The sequence below is a fragment of the Vipera ursinii genome (assembly GCF_947247035.1).
Source record: "Vipera ursinii genome assembly, chromosome: 2".
In the NCBI taxonomy this organism is placed as follows: domain Eukaryota; kingdom Metazoa; phylum Chordata; class Lepidosauria; order Squamata; family Viperidae; genus Vipera; species Vipera ursinii.
In genome coordinates this window covers 140,465,438-140,486,189 of record NC_139513.1, presented here as the reverse complement: position 1 = coordinate 140,486,189, position 20,752 = coordinate 140,465,438, and the positions used below count along the sequence as shown (strand labels likewise).

At 44.0% G+C, this 20,752-nt stretch overlaps 1 protein-coding gene across 1 annotated transcript in view; it reads left to right on the top strand.

The window, feature by feature from the left end:
* Positions 1-20,752, top strand: part of CA10 (carbonic anhydrase 10) — a gene marked incomplete at both ends in the record, with an annotated part of 388,401 nt that overhangs the window by 303,981 nt on the left and 63,668 nt on the right. The window contains one exon of the mRNA XM_083353641.1: positions 271-456. Coding sequence (XP_083209767.1) covers positions 271-456 — 186 coding nt within the window. The remainder of the gene's footprint in view (positions 1-270; positions 457-20,752) is intronic.

Below are 20,752 nucleotides of genomic sequence, written 5' to 3'. Positions count from 1 at the left end.
AGGTATCTTGCAAATGTTACATGAAATATGTGTATATTAAAATAATTTGATGTTCCAAGCAGAAAAAAGATTCCCTTAAAATAATGTTTCTCAACCTTGAAAACTTTAAGATGTGTGGACTTCAACTTCCAGAATTATTCTGAGAGTTGAAGTCCACACGTCTTTAAGTTGCCAAGGCTAAGAAACACTGCTTTAAAAGATGGTTAATTTCTTTCCAACTTTTTTTTAAAAAAATGCTTTGTATCATCCTTTGTATTCTGTTTTGTTTAGGTCAGTGGAACAATGTATAATACAGGGAGGCATGTTTCTCTACGCCTGGATAAAGAACATTTGGTGAACATCTCCGGAGGGCCCATGACATACAGTCACCGACTAGAAGAAATACGGTTACACTTCGGCAGTGAAGACAGCCAGGGATCAGAACATTTGTTGAATGGACAAGCTTTTTCTGGGGAGGTATGTCAATGCATTTAAAGTTCAGGGGGTGGGGGGTGGGGAAGGGAGCTAAACTATAAGGATGCCCATGAGAGGGGACTTGTTTATATTATTGCTTTCATAAACAGTTTGCAATCCTGCACTTCACGAAAGGCAAATCCTTAACTCTGCTGTTAGAAAACGAACATTCTGCAGCTGGACTATGCCAAGCGTAGCTGAGTTCATTTGCTTAATCTGTGTACTTTACTTTGCATAAAATTAGCTTGGATTTAGGGGAATGAATTTGCATTACTGGAGGGTGTGATCTGTTTTGAACTCTGTGAAACAATAATACAGAGATAGAATGGTAGCTTTGTTGCAATATCATAGCTGTTTTCAAAATGAGACTAACCAGAATATTTATGAAAAGTTGTTCAGTAAGAAATTAAATAACAGTGGTTTGGCAGGGAAGCTTTTAAGACTGCTTTTTCTTCCACTACTAATACATTCCTTGCAATTTCATAAATAAAATAAAATACAGTATATACTTATAGGCTTACGTTAGGCATTACTGTTCCTCTTCATTGGCTGAGGACCATGTATCAATTCTGCAGAATACAGAACATAAATTAAATCTTTGCATTTAGTATATCACAGATTCTAGGAGTTATTTGATAAACAACTTTTTTAGAAATATTTTCTGAGAGTCAACATTTGAAAATCACTGAAGCAGGGAGCCAAAGGTAGGACTTTTGCAATTTTAGGCAGCTTTCAGAAAGTCCAGGAACCTATTAAAAGAAATCTTGCAGTGCTCATGCATTTGATAGGTTTCCCTATAGATTTTCTAGCGTTACTTCACAAATAAAATGAGATGAAATGAAGTAGGAATATTTCTTGTCCAAGCCACAGAGAAAGGAATCGGATTTTGTACTCAAAATGAAATTTTCCATTTTGGATGCAGTTGTAACTTGTCCAGGTCATTTAATGAATATGAAATCAAAGCTTGAAGACGGGAGAGCACTCCTGTCTTGAGTTTCAAATGATATCCAGAAACTATGAGAAATAAACAGCATGTCTTTAAAAAGAAAAAAGAATCAGGGCATAAGATGGAATAAATCTGAGGGAGAGGCGATAAAACAAATTGCCAGGGGAAGGTAAATGTTTTATTTGGATCAACAGGAAGAATTTTAAAAACAGGAAACAGAAGGTCATAATAACAAGAGCACACACTGAAACTGATCTCATGGTTAACCATTATTTATTTAACCACAATTTATTGAATAAACCACATGGCTGAATTTGCACAACATGCTAAGTTAAAAAAATATGTTTTAAAACCATAGTAGCTAGGTTTCCATAATGCACTGTGCCAAAGCAATAGCCATAACTTGATGCAGTGTATAAATGCAACCAAGGTCTAGACAATTAAACTGAGTGTATTTCCAGAACCTTTAGAAAGATGGTTTTACATATCAGATATTGTTGGAAAATCAAAGGAATTGCTCGATAATTGTTATTCTACTTAACAATGGTTAGGCACATTTTATAATTCAGTAGAATGCATAGCGTGTTGCAATTTAAAGTGTCAACGCACAACTAAAATATTAAAATACAGTACATCAATTAAAAGATATAGCCCAAACACAATTAGCAGAAAGTACCAGACTGATATCTAAATAAAAATATGTTTGTTTGTTGCTAGAACAGCTGAGACCAAGAAAGTCCTATCTGATTAGGGCTTCCAAACATATCTTTGATTGTTGCTGGAGCAAGGAAATGGCCATGCCTACTGATCTTAAAGCCTGGCTAGGCTTGTGTGCAGCTCATTAGCCCCTCGACAGCTCATTGGCTAGAGCCATCTCCTGCAGCTCCCAGGCAGCCTCCTCCCAGTTCCCCCCCAAAAAAGTGGGACTAAGAAAATTCAATCAATCAATTCAAACTGCTCACACACAAAAAAACCCTCTTGAAGTTTGCATTTATTGATTGAACTTCTTTGGTTTGTGGGACTGCCCACAAACTTGCTTCTTTGGACTGCACGTGGAGTCAGCGGAGGAAGAGACTGGAAAGGTGAGTGGGACCTTTTTCTACTTGCTGTGCGGCTGGGGGCGGACAGTCTCTGGGTTCCCTGGGCCTGCCTCTTCCCTGCCCGGCAGGTCTCCCCTTGCCCTGCTCCACCGCCCCTTCTCACTCGCTGCGGAGTGCTGGGGGTCTTCTCAGAGCTGCAGAGCGTCAACTAGCCCAGAAGTTGTGCCCGAGCATGAGGCAGGAGGGAACGAGGCGGGACGCCGGGGGGCAGGCGAGCAACCCCCAGCCGGTGAGGGGGAGAGGTGCCCAGCAGGAAAGCGGACTCGAGGCGGCCAGAGAAACAGCCGCAGCTGGCTCCTGACCTCCCGGTGCACAGAGCCGTGCAGCCTGCGCTCCCTGGGGAGACTGCACCGCAGACTCACCTTGGAGATGAAGAGGGGCTCGACGTGCTCCAGCCTGCCCCGTGGGGTGAAGCCCCAGGGCATGCTGCCGGCCAGCTGCACATGCAGGTACTGGAAGAAGACCAGCAGTCGGCCTGGCAGCTTGGCCTGCGGTGGCGGGTCAGGCTGGAGTTGACCCGGCGGCCACTCCATGGTATCATTTCCTATCCCGCGGCGGTGCTGGGCATAGACGGGATGCGGCGTGATGCTAAGCTCTGCCTGCTGGAGTATGGACCGGCAGGAGCCCCTGGTAGGCGTGTCATGGGTGAGCAGAGGTGCCTGGCTGGCCCGGCCCGGATCCTGCAACACCCCGGCCGAGGCGTGCCCCCAGGAGTGGAGCCACTCCGGCTCCTCTGCCGGGCTGCTCTGGTGCGCGGGCTCCTGGGCCAGGCACTGCCGAGGGCGAGAAAGTGGGTGAGTGGAGGTGCCCGGCCGGCCCAGTCTGGATCCTGCGATGCCCCGGCTGAGGTGCGCCCCCAGCAGCGGAGCCACTCCGGCTCCTCTGCCAGGCTGCTCTGGCGTGTAGGCTCCTGGGCCGGGCGCTGCCGAGGGAGAGAAAGTGGGTGAGCAGAGGCGCCCAGCCGGCCCGGCCCGGCCCGGATCCTGCAAGAGGTAACTTGCATAGATTTGAAGAGTAGATCCCAGTATAGAGACTTCTGTGATGGTTGAAGAACCCATGAGATAGTCCAAACATGACCTTGTTTTATGCATCTGGGTTTTTTTCTGTGTAAAACTGAAGTTATTTTGCCAATATAGGTAGTCTTTGACTTATGTCCACAATTGAGCCCAAAATTTCTGTTGCTAAATGAGACCATTGTTAAGTGAGTTTTGCCCCATTTTACGATCTTTTTTTCCACAATTTAACAATGATGGTTAAATTAGTAACACAGTTGTTAAGTGAATCTGGCTTCCCCATTGAGTTTGCCTGTCAGAAGGCTGCAAAAGGTGATTAGTGACCCTGGGACACTGCAACTCTCCTAAATATGAGGCGGTTGCCACCTATCTGAATTTTGATCATATGGGTATGGGGATACTGTGATGGTCATAAGTGTGAAAAACATTCATAAGTTTTTCAGTGCCATTGCAACTTTGAACAGTCACAAAATGAAATGGTGTATGTCGAGGAATATCTGCAATTGACAAAGTCACCACCTTAACTTAGAATTAAAGGCCCACTTTTAAGGTTTATTGTGGGACGCTAGAGGAAGGATCTGTATAATGAGTTTAGACATAATGATATTTCTTAGTCTTTAATCATTCGGATTTTTGAACCATGATTTATGAAGTAGTCTGATGGTCTACATGCAGCTAATTGCTCATAGATTGTTCGGAGAATGATGAGAGGGAGGCGGCAGGCTGGGTTTCAGATGTTTATTTAGCTTCAGCTCCGGACAGCTGACAAGCGGAGAAAACCCTCTTTATATAGAGAACTGTCAATCATTTTAACCAATCAGGGAACCGTATTCTCCCACCGCTAGGGCAGCGACCAATGACCTACTGGCAGCTTGACAGCTCCCGGGTGGCTGCGCTTGTGCGGCTAGTTGAGGAATCCGCCAGCTGACTGGCCGGCTGGCTGGTGGACCTGTTTAGGAACCGGCGTTCTGACAGCTCGCCGGTTGTCAGCTAGATCGGTCCTGGCGCATGCGTAAATGCTCACGGCAGCCCTTTTGACAGCTGTCAACTGTCAACGGCTGCCGCGTTTAGGGATTCCCCAGTTAGGTCTGGAGTTTGAGGTTAACCCTGAGTATCGGTATGTAACACCCCTTTCCCCCCCTCCTGATTTGAGACCCTTAACAATACTTTTAACTGAAGTGTCAGAACAAACATTTTTAACGGGGCTGTTGGATGTCGCCGTGCTTCCTGCCCATTCAAAGTCCGTGAGGTAGGCGGGGGGCCGTCTGGTCCTGCTGGAGCGGCGGAGGAGGATCCCCTCCTCTTCGGTGCACAGTACCGACGGTGTTACTTCTGGGGGTGGCAAAGGTGGGGGTTGTATGTCCTGGGGCGATTGCGGTTCGCTTGGGGCGTTGCTGTTGAACGGTTCGGGATCCTTGGGGGGTGGGCGCAGGGGAAGGTTTGGAAGTGACCTAGACCGGAGCTGGTCTGCATGTCTGCGGAGGACAAGTCCAGTTTGGGGCCAGTTTGATCCAGGATGACTCCTTGTATCCATTTATCCTTTCCCCCATAGTCCCTAGTTCAGACATTTTGTCCATGGGTGAATGTCCTTGGAGGGGCGTTAGTGACTATTTCGGCCGCTGGTCTGTCGGGGTGAAGTCTGTCCAGCCTTGTCACCAGTTGGTGGCCCCATCGCAGTTCCGCAGATTTCCCGGTGGTGGAGCAGGGTGTAGCATGGTGAGCCAGGAGGAACTGTGCCAGGCACCGGTGCCAATCTCCCGCGATAATCTTCCAGAGGGCATCTTTGGTGGCCCTCACCATAACCTCTGCAAGGCCGTTGGACGAAGGGTGGAAGGGGGCCGACGTGGCATGCCTAATACAGTTGTTCCTCATGAAGATCTGAAATTCATGAGAGGTAAATTGAGGGCCGTTGTCGGAGATTAAAACATCGGGGAGGCCGTGTGTTGCGAAGATTCCCCTGAGAGCCCGAATGGTGGTGGCTGTTGTTGTGCTGGCAACCGGGAGAACCTCCAACCACTTGGAATAACTGGCTACTGCGATGAGGAAAACCTACCCCTGGAAGGGGCCAGCGAAGTCAATGTGGACCCGGGACCAGGGATTTCGGGTGGTTTCCCATTTGTGAATGGGGGCTTGGGGTTGAACTGGTCGGGACTGCTGGCATAAATAGCAGCCAGCTACGTGTGTTTCAATGTCTTTATCGATTGCTGGCCACCAAACATAACTACGGGCCAGGGCTTTCATCTTTACGATGCCAGGGTGCCCCTCGTGCAACGTGTGCAGGATTCTGAGTTTGTGTATGGGTGGTACTATCACTCTGCAGCCCCAGAGTATGCAACCCAGGTGCGAGGTTAGTTCATTACGTCTAGTGAAATATGGCTGGAATTCAGTGCCAGGGCAGATGGATTGCCACCCAGAGTGTACCCACGCTAGTACCCTGCTGAGGGTTTTGTCTCTGGTGGTTGTGGCAGCGATGTCATTCTCTGTCAGCGGGCATTCCAGGAGCTCCTGGATGGCTAAGATGTTACCTGCTGGGGCTGGGGCTGGGTCTACGAGGGGTAGGGGCAGCCTGCTGAGGCCGTCAGCGTGGCACATTTGTCACCCTGGTTTGTAAATTAATTGATAGGAATAAGCCGAGAGGAACGTTGTCCATCGCAGCATTCTGGGGGACAGAATTTGGGGAGTTTGACGGTCCCAGGTGAATAGCCCTAGCAATGGCTTATGGTCAGTGAATATTATGAAGGGGCGGCCATAAAGGTAATCGTGGAATTTTTTGATGCCCGCCACGATTGCCAGAGCCTCCTTGTCAATCTGGGCGTAGTTCCTTTCGGGTTTGGAGAGGGTCCTGGAATAATAGGCGACCAGCGCCTGTGTTCCATCGCTTAGTAGGTGGCTAAGGACTGCTCCGATCCCATATGGGGACGCGTCGCAGGCTATGCAGAGGGGTTTATTCTCTTGGTAGTGGGAAATGGTTGCGTTGCTGGACAGCATCAGTTTGAGAGTTTTGAAACTATTGTCGTGGACTGCCGTCCACTGCCATGCTGCCCCTTTGTCAAGTAACCTATGGAGAGGTTCTGCTATGGTTGCCTTCCTGGGTAGGAAGGCATGATAGAAATTCAAGAGTCCCAGGAAAGCCTGGATCTCTGTCTTGTTTTTAGGGGTCGGGGCGGCCCTGATGGCTAGGATTTTGGAGTTTGTGGGGTGGATCCCCTGAGCGTCAATTTTGTAGCCCAGGAATTCCGTGGATGGAACTCCTATGGAGCACTTTTCGCGTTTAAGTTTTAAGCCTGCTCTGCGGAATCTGGTTAGTACTTCTTGCAGTCTGGCTGCTAATGTGCTCTCGGTTTCCCCTGCAATGAGGACGTCATTGAAGTAGGGGCAAACCCCCGGAATCCCTTTCAGGGTTCTCTCCATGACTTCCTGGAAAATGCCAGGAGCCACTGAAATTCCGAATTGGAGGCGGGTTACCTTGAAGGCCCCGCGGTGTATGACGATGGTTTGGGCGTCAGCTGTTTCTTTAGTGACAGGTAGCTGGAGGAACGCATGCGCCAAATCGAGTTTTGCGAAAATGGAGCCGGAGCCAATTTCGGACAGGACATCCTTGACTGCGGGGACTGGGTATGCGTGGGGGTTCAATGCGCGGTTGAGGGTGGCCTTATAATCCATGCAGATCCTCACGGCCCCATTGGGCTTGACAGATGTTACGATTGGCGTTTCCCAGGTTCCCCCGTCAGTGGGTTCCAGGACCCCTAAGGCCACTAGGCGGTCTAATTCAGTTTCTATCTTTTGTTTTAAGGCAAAGGGGACTCTCCTGGGTTTAATTCTGATAGGACCGACCTCCGGTTTGAGCTTGAGGTCTACAGGGGGGCCTGTGTACCTGCCTAGTGTCCCATCGAAAACATCAGCGAACATCTGGCAGACGTTTTCTAGGGTTTGAGACTGGATGCGGTTAGTTCCTTCTAGGCGGATGCCCAGGGCCTCGAACCAGTCGAGGCCGATGAGGCTGGCCCTGGGTCCTTCGGTGATCTGAGCCGAAAGGTATCCCTGAAACTGTTTAAATTCTATTTTCAACTTGGCCTGCCCCTTTAATCTTATGGGAGCGCCCTGAAAATCAGCGAGTAAGATTCGAGAAGGCTGTAGGGAAATGCGGCGTTTGCCTTTAGAGCTGATTTTCTGGAGAGTGTCCCAGGACATTATGGAGACGGAGGACCCTGAGTCCACTTCCATCTCACATGGGACCCCCTGGACCTTGACCCAGATTTTGATTTTGGGTTGTAAGTGATGGATTGCAAGGGGCTTCTGTTTGGCGAGGATGGATAATACGGAGGGCTGAGAGGTTTTTTGGGGTGGGAAGGGAAACTTGGTCCTACCTGATGAAATTTCCTCAAGTTCGTGGAGGGTCTCCCGGTTTTGGCTGCGGCACACGGAGCGGATATGCCCGGTCTTCCCACATCCGTGGCACTTGACGTTTCTGAAACGGCAGGTGGCTCTGGCGTGGGCTCCGCCACAGCTGGCGCACGTGGCCCTTGGCCCTGAAGGGATGGCTTTTTGGCTGGTGCCCCCTGGCTTGGTCGTTCTGCGGTTCCCCTCACGGCCAGCGGCCATTCTGTTGGAACGGGGAATGATTGCGTCCACACCGCCGTTGGCCTCAGGGGATTCGTTGTCGGGCTCCCAGACCTGATGGACTGAACCGCTGGGGCTGCCTCCGAACGTAGAGGAGTCTTCGCGATGACTGTCCTCATACGCCATGATCTCCAGAGTGAGTTCTGCGAGATCCATCGTGGGCTTAGCCACCAATTTCCGCTGAAGCCGTTCATTCTGTAGTCCGGCGATGATTTGGTCTCTGATGCGATCCTCCAGGTCTGGAAATTGGCATCTGTGGGCGGCGTGGCGAACCCCCGTGATGAATGCGGTGGATGCTTTGCCCGGTTGCTGGCGTTGGCGAGTGAAGTGGAGCCGCCAGTACAATTCTGACCATCTGGGCATAAAGTGCTTGCTGAGGCGTTCGGACAGCTCAGCATATGGAATTGTGGCGACCGGGTCCGGGCTGCAGAGTCCTACAGCAATGTCATAGACAGCCGGCCCACTGAGGCAGACTTGTGCCATGGCCTTGTGGTGGTCTTCCGTGATCTTGTTCACTACGAGGTACCCCTCGACCTGCCCCCAGTGCGACTCCCATCCCTCGGGGGTGCCGGACATCGAACTCCCTGATGTGTCCAAGGTTGGCCATGGTCTGGGTCCGCGGTACCATTCGAGCTATAGAAGGGTTCCTTTGCCCTCAGCCAGCGACTTCAGCAGTGACTTGAGTGGCTGGAGGCATTGGAACTCCTTCTGGTCGTGACTTATCTCAGTGACTAGCTCTGTTGTACCGGGATCCCACCCTCATCGCCAGGTAGATTGTTCGGAGAATGATGAGAGGGAGGCAGCAGGCTGGGTTTCAGACGTTTATTTAGCTTCAGCTCCGGACAGCTGACAAGCGGAGAAAACCCTCTTTATATAGAGAACTGTCAATCATTTTAACCAATCAGGGAACCATATTCTCCCGCCGCTAGGGCGACGAACAATGACCTACCGGCAGCTTGACAGCTTCTGGGTGGCTGCGCTTGCGCGGCTAGTTGGGGAATCCACCAGCTGACTGGCCGGCTGGCTGGTGGACCTGTTTGGGAACCGGCGTTCTGACAGCTCGCTGGTTGTCAGCTGGATCGGTCCTGGCACATGCGTAAATGCTCCCGGCAGCCCTTTTGACAGCTGTCACTGTCAACAGCTGCCTGCTGGCTCGTGCGCATGCGTGACTTCGTCCGGCAGCCTTTTGACAGCTGTCAACTGTCAACGGCTGCCGCGTTTAGGGATTCCCCGGTTAGGTCTGGAGTTTGAGTTTAACCCTGAGTATCGGTATGTAACAGCTCATTTGGTACTTCATGTTTTAAATAATCCATCACTTCCCAGTCTGTATAAATCCGGACAGTATTTTATTCATGAAAAGTAAATTAAAATCAAAACTTTGCTGGTATGATGCAACAAAACATTAAGTTAGCAAATATGGAAGCAAAGAGTCAGCTGTGCTGAGTGAGCAGCATTGAGCTGGCCACGCCCACCCGGCCACGCCCACCCGACCCCCCAAGGACAACCATAATGCTGATGTGGCCCTCAATGAAATTGAGTTTGACACCCCTGTTTTAACCATTCACTTACGTCTGACTTTTGGCAACTTTATAGGCAAGTGCTCTCCATACTACCCTGTCAAGCAGAGCTATTCTGACTCCAACTGTTGTATAGTGATATATCCCCTTGCTGAGACCCCTGTGCCTGGCCTGTATAAGTAGATATAATCACCGCTGACAGTCTTTACCAGATAGCTGAACTCACAAAATACCTTTTCTCATCCACGAAGATCTTTATTGCATGCAGGAGGTTTACAGCAGACAACAGGATGTGGCAGATGATGAAATGGATGGTATTTCAAGGTCAAAGACAGTAATGGTCTTACCATGAGAGCAGACCACATGTAATGGTGTCCAGGAAGTGATATTTAATTAATATTGATATTTAATTAATTAATTGATATTTAATTAATTAATATTCAAGATTAATAAGAAGGAGGAAATACATCACAAAATGGGAGGGATTGACTGAACAGATCATATTGTAGTTCTCAAAACGACCACATGATGGAAGCACAATATAAGCCCTAGAGGAAAATTAACCAAGTGTGCACTGCATAATACTTTTATAGCTGATGTAACAGCACAACAGCTTCTTTAAGTTGTTCATCTTTGAATCAGTTTTGATGTTACCAAGCCAGTGTCTTCTTTGCTTGCCCTTTCTTCTTGTTCCCCTAAACCAAACATGTCAAACTTGTGACATCACGTGATGTCACGCGATGTATCGGAGCTTTTTCTCCATTGCCGGCAATGGGGTGGGCGCGGTTTCCTGATGACGCGTCTGGCCCATGGGCCGGCAGTTTCACACCCCTGCACTAACCTTTCCTAGGGTCATTGACTTCCCCAATGAATTTGCACATATTGACTTCCCCAATGAATTTGCACATATGACATGGCCAAAATAAATCAGATGTAATCTTGTGATTTTGGTTTGTAGTGATGTTTCTAGCTTTATACAATTCAGCACTTTCTATTAGTTGTTCTGGCTGTCCATGGTATATGCCATAATTTATGCCAGCATCACAGTTCAAAGGCATCAATTCTTCTTCGATCAGCCATTCTTAGTGTCCAGTTCTCACATCCATAAATCATTTTAGGGAAGACTGTTGCTCTAACTTGTCTGCTTTTTGTATTTATATCAGTATCTTTGTTTTTCCAGATCTTTTTCATGTTAACCATTGTAAGGTTATCCTCTGTTCGATTGCAGGAGTAAAACTGCCATCGTGAACAATTTTTGATCCAAGGAAGTTACATTCTCGAACTAATTCAATTTTGTCCTTGTTAATTATAAACATCTCACATCCATCTGCAGCTGTTGTCATTATCTTTATTTTCCTGATGTTAAGACTCAGTCCCACTTTTTCACTTTTTATACTTTATATTTCACTTTTCATATTTCTCAGTATAAATATATTTTGTAGAACTTTAGATTGACATTTCTTTTATGTAAATGCTGCATCATGATGTATTACTCTATAACACATCCTATTGCAAATATTTATAAAAGGTTCCTGGAATATCCTATTGTTATTCCTTCCATAACATAGGAGAGATTGTAGCAACAAAACAGTTTATTCAACTAAAGATGAATAACTACTTTACATTCAGTTCCATTTATCACTGCCTGGTGATAAGTCAATTAATGCCTGCCATTTCTTTTGCCATCATAGAACAAAACTTACACTTTTTAAAAAAAGAAAAAATAATAATTGCAGCCTTGTCAAAGGATGTTATTATAATTGATGGTGATTGTTTTCCTTACATTCCAAAGTTCAGTAGCTGATATAATAAAGTGAGGAGTGGTTTTTTAATGGCATTATTCATGTCTTGGACTCCTGACACTGATGTACCAGCTTTTAATATTGTGATAAGTGGACAGATCTGTGCATTTTTCTTTTTAAAAGTGAGAGAGAGAAAAAAACATTTGAATGAATTTTATAAAATAACCAATAATTGACAATAATTAGAAAACCAGTATTAGCCTAGAAAAAAACAAGAATCTGCAGTAAAACAATACCATATTTCATTTTACGTGGATGTAATTAGAGATCACAACTACAGTTATTGCTATAGAATTTGTAATTTTAGAGAACATAATGAATGTTTTGAAGAAAAGATATGGGCATAACTACATTTAACAAGGGACGCAGTGGCTCAGTGGGTTAGGACGCTGAGCTTGTTGATCAGATGGTCGGCAGTTTGGCGGGTCGACTCCCGAATGCCACGTAACAGAGTGAGTGCCTGTTACTCATCCCAGCTTCTGCCAACCTAGCAGTTCGAAAGCACATAAAAATGCAAGTAGAAAAATAGGGACCACTACGGTGGGAAGGTAACAGCGTTCCGTGCGCCTTTGGCGTCTAGTCATGCCAGCCACATGACCACAGAGACGTCCTCGGACAAACGCTGGCTCTTCGGCTTTGAAACGGAGATGAGCACCGGCCCCTAGAGTTGGAAACGACTAGCAGGGGAACCTTTACCTTTACCTTACATTTAACAAAATAGTTTGGTTACAAGAAAGCTCAGATTACTGGGTAGATTTTTCAGAACTGATCCAACCCCCATCCCAGCAGGACCTTTTTACCATTGTCACAGACCAATAACTGGAGACCAGATGTATAGAATTTCAAACCTGTAAAATCCTATCCATCACACCCTAGAGTAGTCATCTCAGTCAAACTAGTTGCCTGCCTGTCATCAAGACATAAAGCTTTGCTGATAAATAGCTTACAGCATTCCAGCCTCTATCTGCCCTCTTCCCCCAGATTTTAGATTCTTCTTATACTTTGAAAAATTTGTATACCTGTTATACAAAGGACATTTTTGAAAGATGTTTAGAGCTCTTTATCTTTGTGGCTGCACCTTGAAACTTACCACTGGTACTTTCCTGATTGTCTGCATTCTCCTTCAACTATTATCCATACATATTTACCCCTTTTCCTATCTGGAAAACAGCATTCTTGTTGGTCATCATCTTTCCCTTCTGGAGACATGACCAGATCATCAGTGATTACCAAATTTTACCTCCTCAACACCAAACCTGGCGGGATGCACTGTTTAGATCCTTCAGCCTTCAGCTAAAGAGTCCATATGTGTAAATAGAGAGATTACATTTCTGCAGCTATAGTTCTTCATGTGTGAATTCACACAATCTGCCCATCTTCTCTGGAATTTCAGAATAGTGCCTTGGAGGGAACACTGGAGCAGTGTTTTTCATTCTTGGCAACCTGAAGATATATGGACCTCAGTTCCCAGAATTTCCCAGCCAATGTTCTCAGGCTGCCAAGGTAAGAATCACTGTTCTACAATATGAAGGCATCATCTCCCTGTGGAGATTCTGCTCCTCTATCAAGATGACACTATGGAGTCATCAGAATTATATTGGTTAGCAGAAGCTTCACTATTGAGGCCTTCTGGGAGGATGATTTTTATTTTCTGCTTTACAGTTCTGTGGTTTTTTTATAGTTGCTGTGAGATTCCGGACTTGTGCTCTGACAGATGGCCATACAAATCTTTTACAAATAAATAAATAAGTAGTTTTGTTGGATACTATGGGTGAATGGAGCATCCACTCCAAATCTCAAGCTCTAGAACTTTCCTGCTTGAGTTATGACACAGCATTAGAATGCATATAAATACACCAATGATCTCTTAAAGAATGATGATTATGAGTTGTAAGCTTTAGCAGTGAACTGCTAAAGATTGTGATATTCAAACTCTTTTATATGGATGGTTTCATTTATAGGGTATCCCATGTGGGAGATACTCATATGTAAAATACCGGTAATCACACAGTTGACAGAATGCATAAAAAATGAATACAAGCTGCAATCTTCCAGTCATTGGTATTTATCAGTAAGTTCTTGCTTGTTGCAGGTCCATAACTTTCTCTTATCCTCCATCTTCTCAAATGACATGCCACGTGCTTGATAGACAATGCCAAAGAAATAACATTATCATTTGGAATGCATTCAGCTACTGCCATTAACAGAGCTAAAACTAACCCTGCAGCAATAGCAGTAGCACTTAGACTTACATACTGCTTCATAGTGCTTTACAGCCCTCTCTAAGCAGTTTACAGAGTCAGCCTATGGCCCCCAACAATCTGAGTCCTCATTTTACCAACCTCGCAAGAATGGAAGGCTGAGTCAACCTTTAGCCGATGAGGATTGAACTGCCGGCAGTTGGCAGAATTAGCCTTCAATACTGAATTCTAACACTGTGCCACCACTACAGGACATACATACGGTGGTAAATATCAGAATAAGTATCACAAATCAGATTGAATCATAACCATGGCCAAATCGAATCATAAACAAAAAATGAAAAAGAGCCTCTGTGTATAGCTTTGTCTTTCTTCCCTGATCTTGCTAGAGATTGCTGGGTCCATATTCTTCATCCTGTTGAGGCTTCTGTACTGAGCACAATTAGTACATAGAAAGAACAGGGCACAGGCATCTGACATTATATTCATGTGTTCTATCCACAGTTTAGAGAAAACTTAAAGTAAGGCATGTTTTCAAAACAAAGTAGACTGTCTCCTGGAATTCTGATATATTTAGTAAGTTCTCCATCCTTCTACCCCAATTAAGTGTGCTGTATGTGATTTGGCTGCAAATAGGGGATTCAGGAACAGACTGCATGGAAGTCCAGTTTCTCCAGGTTACTCATACGGAGTATAATACCTTCAAACAGAGACCTATTTTGCCAAAAAAAAAGAATGTATATCAATTAATATTGGCTTATCCCAGGGCAAATGATGAATGATGGTTTTGATAATTTATTTGGGAGTAAGAGGATGGATTTACATGACCCTCCAAAACAGATTACTGGCACTATTCCTGAGTATCCACCTATTGCTATATAAAAACTGGGATACTGACTCAGGTTAGCTATGATTTGGCATATGCCATTTATAATCATCTGCCCAAATGCTTTGATTTATCAAATTAGTCTAGTCTCTTCCTGGAGAGATAAGTGGTATAAAAAATTCTACAGGCATGACAGCGTTAGAAGTGTGCTATTGTGGATTTTCAAATAAAAACCGTCACAAGGCTTTTATGAAGGGAGATGGAAGAAAAGTACTTAAGTTTATCAAGAAATTCATATGTAAATAGCCTCTTGCTTAATGCTTAGAGATGGGCTTCTAACTGCATACATATCCATGCAGTAATTAAAGCTAATTACCATAATCAAGACAAAAAATATATATTGGTGTCTGTTTTATTCCCTATGGGTAGTTTGCATTTTTCATTCATGAAACGTGAATAACTGAATTCTAGCATTCTTTCAGCTGAAATTCCTGTCTGTAAAACTCTACAGGTACAGTATGTGCAATACACGCTAGTGATTTTTACTGGAAAATAGCACAGGTCAATTTTAAGCATGTCAGCACAAAGATAATAAGCACTGAAGTGCGGTAAATTTAACAGAACATTACGCCTCAGAGGAAAGAGTCAAAAGAAGGAACATATGTCTCATGTAAGAGCAGTTTAGTAAAACTTCAGAGGATTGCAGACTAATCTTCAGCTTCAGCACAAAGATCAACGTGGCAATTTACTAAATACCAAATCAAAATATATTGGTGATATTTTAGGAAGCAAGTGGGGTTAGCCAAGCAAGCAGGATTGCCAATTTTAGGTAGTTTTATGGAACATTAAGTTAGTTAGGTGCTACTGAGTCAGGCCTGACCTCTGGTGACTGTATGAACAAATGCCCACCATCTCAATTTTTCTTCGTTGGTAACTTTTAACTCCTTCAAGGACACGATCCAATTCATCCCACCTTAATTGCTGCTTTCCTTTTCTATTTCTCCTGACCTTGCTAACCATCTCACCCCAATGGGATTAACCTGGCCCACTCATTCCAGTGGAAGGGACCTAGTTTGGATCCTTAGGTCAGCCAAAGAATACTGGCAGGGTCCAGGAGAAGAACCTTGTTCTGCGGTAGCCCGTGCCCTCTGGTATAGTCTCCTGTCAAAAGTGAAGTCTGCCTTCACACTCATGGCCTTTCAGAAAGGCCTAAAAACTTGGCTCTGCTGCTTGGCTTGGGGTCCCAACAGCAGACCACTACATTGGGAGTGGCTGAGGGAGTAGAGAAGGCTGCCCATAATCTTGGTTTTGTACTTTAAACTTTTTTATTCTATTTTCTAATTTTAATTGGGTTTTTTTTAGCACTTTTCAACTTTTTATTACATTGTAAGCCACCCAGAATCACTGTATTGGTGAGAAATTCCATAAATAAATAATCATAATAGCTTTTTCTAGTTCATCACTCAGTGCCCTGCTTGACTGGCATATAAACACTAGTAAATAAAGAAATAAATAATATATCACTCATATAAGCTGTCTAAGGAATGTGGATATTTGCCCGCTAATCTTTACCTCAAGGGAGTAATTATTCTTTATATGAGCCAGAACCAATTGATTGATTCCTCATACTGCACGATTCTTTTAATAACCTTTTTCAGACTACTAATTCAAAGGCAACCATCTTCTTTCTCAATGTCCCATTTTCACAACCATTTATAGGTCATCTGATCATTTTGTCATAAAAGCATCGTTATGCTCTTTGGTTTTTATAATTCTGTCATATTTTGAATAGAGAATAGATCTCTTGAGTAGATCTCTTTAGTTTTCTAGCATACTTTCTTGAGCCCAAAAAAGCAAAACATTCACTTTCATTTCTCTCCCCTCACTTGTAAGTTCACTAAAATACTTGACATTATCTTTGTCTATTTGATATTTAACATAACCCAGATTTTTCATACTCATTTCTATTTTTATAATTAGCTCTTCTCTTCTTCACTTTCAGCTAACAATCTACATATCTTATGCTGAGTTTTTAAACTTCCTGATTTGATTTTAGCTGTCATCTCTTCCAGGCTTCCCTTTTTTTTATAATATATTCTTTGTAAAAGTGAAGCAGATGGGGGGGGATCTTTATCTCACTCCTTTCCCTATTGCAAACCTATCTTTCTCAAGATAGCAGGGTTTGTTTGCAGAATGCAGTTTTGCAGTAGCATTTTGTTCATCATAAACAGTCTTCATAAAAGTAATCAGATGTTCAGCTTACCCATCCATGCATCCATTCCTTTAATATATTCCACATTTTGGCATGATCTACACAACAATAAAGCAAAAGTAGACCTCCTTCTTATATTCTTTAATTCTGTCCACTATTTTATTAGCTGATTTTTGTGTGTCTGCTTTTTTAAAAACGTTTCTGTCCATCTGGCATTTCTTTTTTTACATATGGATTTATTCGTCTGCATAGGGTTTTGAGCAAAACTTTTGAGAAGAATCAATGTGTTCACAGTCTGTACAGTCTTCCCTCTCTCTTCTCCAGTGTGGAGTTTCTAGGTTGACAGTCTCATTCCATATGTGTTGACAAAGAACTGCTTTATGTTTTATACTAATCGTAGAAAAGATTATGATGGAGTTTCCAAGATGGTGACATGTTGCAGACTTATTTCAAAAACATGTCAGGTAAAGACAGTGGCAAACTGTCTCCTTTTGGCCACATCCCCCTCAGCCACAGAAGGATCCTGGTTGATTCATACTATGCAGACAATAATTTCCAATGCATCACTCCTGCTTTCTCCAAAAAGATTTCTAAAGATAATGTTATTTTTTCCAGTATGTATAATTAAACTGCATTTTTAACATTTGAGAAGTCAGTATAGTAGGATATTATGACAATAAATTATGAGAAACCCGTTCTTAAATAATTGATTCCTAAATTATTATCATCTATGGCTTTCATTTGATGTCTTGCCTCAGCATCAAGCAATGATACATATTTTTATCGATTTAGATCATCTCTGTGCATAATGAATTTATGTATAATAAATATAAGCACATTTTTATGTAAGTTGTACGCTGATCGATTAATGTGAGCAATTGATTAAATCTTAATTGCACATTTAAAATCATAATAGGCCTTCTAGAGCAGATTTTTTTCCCTTTCTGAAAATATCCTCATTTAAGAAGAGCTGTAAATGAGAATAGTCTAATCCAAGAAATAGCAAAATCAGCTGATTTGTATGGTGTTTGATATATATACCATTTTAGGCAGCAATCCTAACCTGATTACAGGTAGTCTCAAGTTAAAATTGTAACGGAGCTGTAGGAGAAGGAGAGGTAGAGCCTGGGAGTGGAGTCAAGAGAGGAATCAGCCTGGAGTCATTACATTCCCACAAGTGGCCCAAGTCCCTCTTCAATTCCATTTAGTACTGACTGTTAGTTGACTAGATTCTTGTGTATGGGCATGAGCAATAAATCAGCTTAACTAGAACTTAACTTGTGGTCCTGATTCTTCATACCTAATAGGAGACTGCCTCTTATGGCATGTCATGATGATCATAAAACATGACCAACCTGATTTTATGATGTTTTTTGTGATAGTCATTAAGATCTAAGATGGCAGCGCCTGGAATGGCTGCGGCTGCATTGGCTCTTGAAGGCAAATAGTTTTGGGAGGGATAGTAAGGGCTATAGGCCACATGGTCAGGAAGATTTTAATGTGTTTGAGCAACATGGTGGAACTAAGGTAACATACGACATACGACCAACAATCTTTGCTGGCATGGCAAGTTTCTAGTTGTTTTGGAACTGTTGGTGAGACCGTTAAAAGTTGTTGGCACTATTTGAATTTGTTCTACCAGCAGCAAGATCTGACTTGCTGCTGCAATTTGTTCTACCAGCAGCAAGATCTGCCCAGTGATGGATTGTATTGCAAATCAGGGCTGTTTCCAGAGGAGACAGAGGAGGAGAGGACCTGGAGTTTATGGAGCGAAGGAACTGGATGAGGCTGTCAGCAGGCCCAGAGGAAGAGAGAGAGGCTTTTGGAGGAGTTGGTGGCGGCGGCAGCAGCGTGCTCCAGGGGCGAAAAGAAGCAAGGCCTCTTTAAGGAAAAGGTGGAAGAGTCAGGATCAGAAAAAGGAAAGAAGGCGAGGTTGTCAGAATACAAGCGAATTTGAGGGCTAATCCACATGGAGCCCCATTTCCATCTGTCCTGTGTGCCATCGTTCACTCCCTAGAGACTAAAATGGACAATGTGAAATTTGAGTGGGCCACGAACAAGAAGTATATATCGGAGGTGGTGACCCTTTGAGAGCTGTATGCAACGAAATTTCATTTTGATGTATGCCGATTGGTGTACATTCAAAGTGACAATAAAGTTATCATCATCATTATCATTATCAAGTGCCATGGCTGTTAAGCAAACCCATTGTTCAGTATTGTGTAGCAAAACCATCACACGGCTTTTGCTGAGTACCCGTAATGCGGCCACATGACTGTGATGGGCTGACCATCAGAACTTTAGACACAGGTCATAATTCCCCCTTTTTAGACAGCTCATAACTTTGAATGAACATAAGTTAAGGACTACCTATATTAGCATGTGGTGATATATGGAATAATATGGAATCAAATGAAGTTTGTACTGCATATGATAAAATTGTTGAACATCTTTTGAATCAGCAAGATAGAACACAGAATTATATAAAACAGAAACTTGGGGGGGAAAACTCAGCCAGAATTTTTGAGTGGTTGATAGATTATTACATGTGTTACATTGCAGGATATCTCTGTACATAAAGTGATTTCCAATTGCCTGAAGCAGTTAAGCAAGTGAATAACTGAAATTCTTCTTAGCAATTTGAAGGAATGTACTTCAGGTGACATCAAACTTCCAAACCTTCCAAAATTAATAACCTGAAGGTAAAATCAGGGATCAATTTGCAGGTAATGCAAAAATGCTTAAAAAATAAAGATGCCCTCAAATCATGAAGTTACCAGGAATTTGTGAACATATCTATGTAGTCTTGGTGGCAATAATGAAGAAGTGATTTGCCATTGTGACCTTTTTTTAAGTAAAAAAAAAATACAGCCATGAGGCTTCCTACTTAGGTTCAACTCTGCTTAAGTTTGGGGGCAGAAGGGATCAGCCAAGATCAGTTAAATACTGATATCAGTTGTAGTCATAAAAGTGATTAGGCAGAATTAAAGTTGTTGGAAGGTGAAGTTTAAACTAGTTTTAGAATAGCTGTAGTGACATAATGGATTGGGAGAAGATTTGAAACAGGAGAGAGAAATCAATATGAGAGACAGAAATATAAACAAAGCTTACGAAGAGGGAATTAATGGTTCCCCTGGACCCTTTGACTTCTTATTTCTTTAAACTGGTTTAATTTTACTTCTTGCTATGGTTTAATCTCAACCATAATGTGGATGGGGAGGTCGCTTGCTTTTGGTTTAGTTTAATGCAGTGGTGTCAAACTGCCAGCCCGCGGGCTGGAGGCGTCATGCCAAAACCGTGCCTACCCCATGGCCGGCAATGGAAAAAAAGTCGCGCTATGTCATGACACGTCACGTGACATTGCGAGTTTGACACCCCTGGTTTAATGCATGGCCCAATATAGTTTATAAGCCATATTTTGCAGTGTTGCAATATGAGAGAATCCAACAAAGGAGTCTCTAGAACAGGGGTGTCAAACTCAATTTTATTGAGGGCCACATCAGCATTGCGGTTGCCCTCGGGGGGCCGGGTGGGTGTGGCCTGGGTGGGCGTGGCCTACTGGGTGGGCGTGGCTACAGTGCGTATGGCCTACTGGGTGGGCATGGCCAGCTCTACATCGTTCACATCAAGGGTGCCTATGAGGGCCTGGGCAGGAGTGGGACAGATGTGAAGGTCTCTGGCAGAAGGAGGGTCTCCGGGCCAGGGCCAAGGCAGTGGGAGCCGTTCCCTCACTGTTTCCAGGATGGCTTCTGGGGCCGCATGAAACCACTTTGCGGGCCGGATCTGGCCCCCGGGCCTTGTGTTTGACATGTCTGCTCTAGAATCTAGTGGTTTCATCAAACAGCAAAGCAAGTCCCATAAGACAAGCTCTACCTCTTTTGCATGTCAATGAGAGTACAAAAGGGGCAGGACTTACCTCTTCATGTTGCAAAGATTGTTTTGTCAATTTCCACCACTGACACATACTTATCTCACCCAAGGATGCCTGTTGATTAAATAATTAATTGAACCATTGCTTTGAACAAAATATTGTGTTGGTCCATATTGTATGCAGTGAGAATT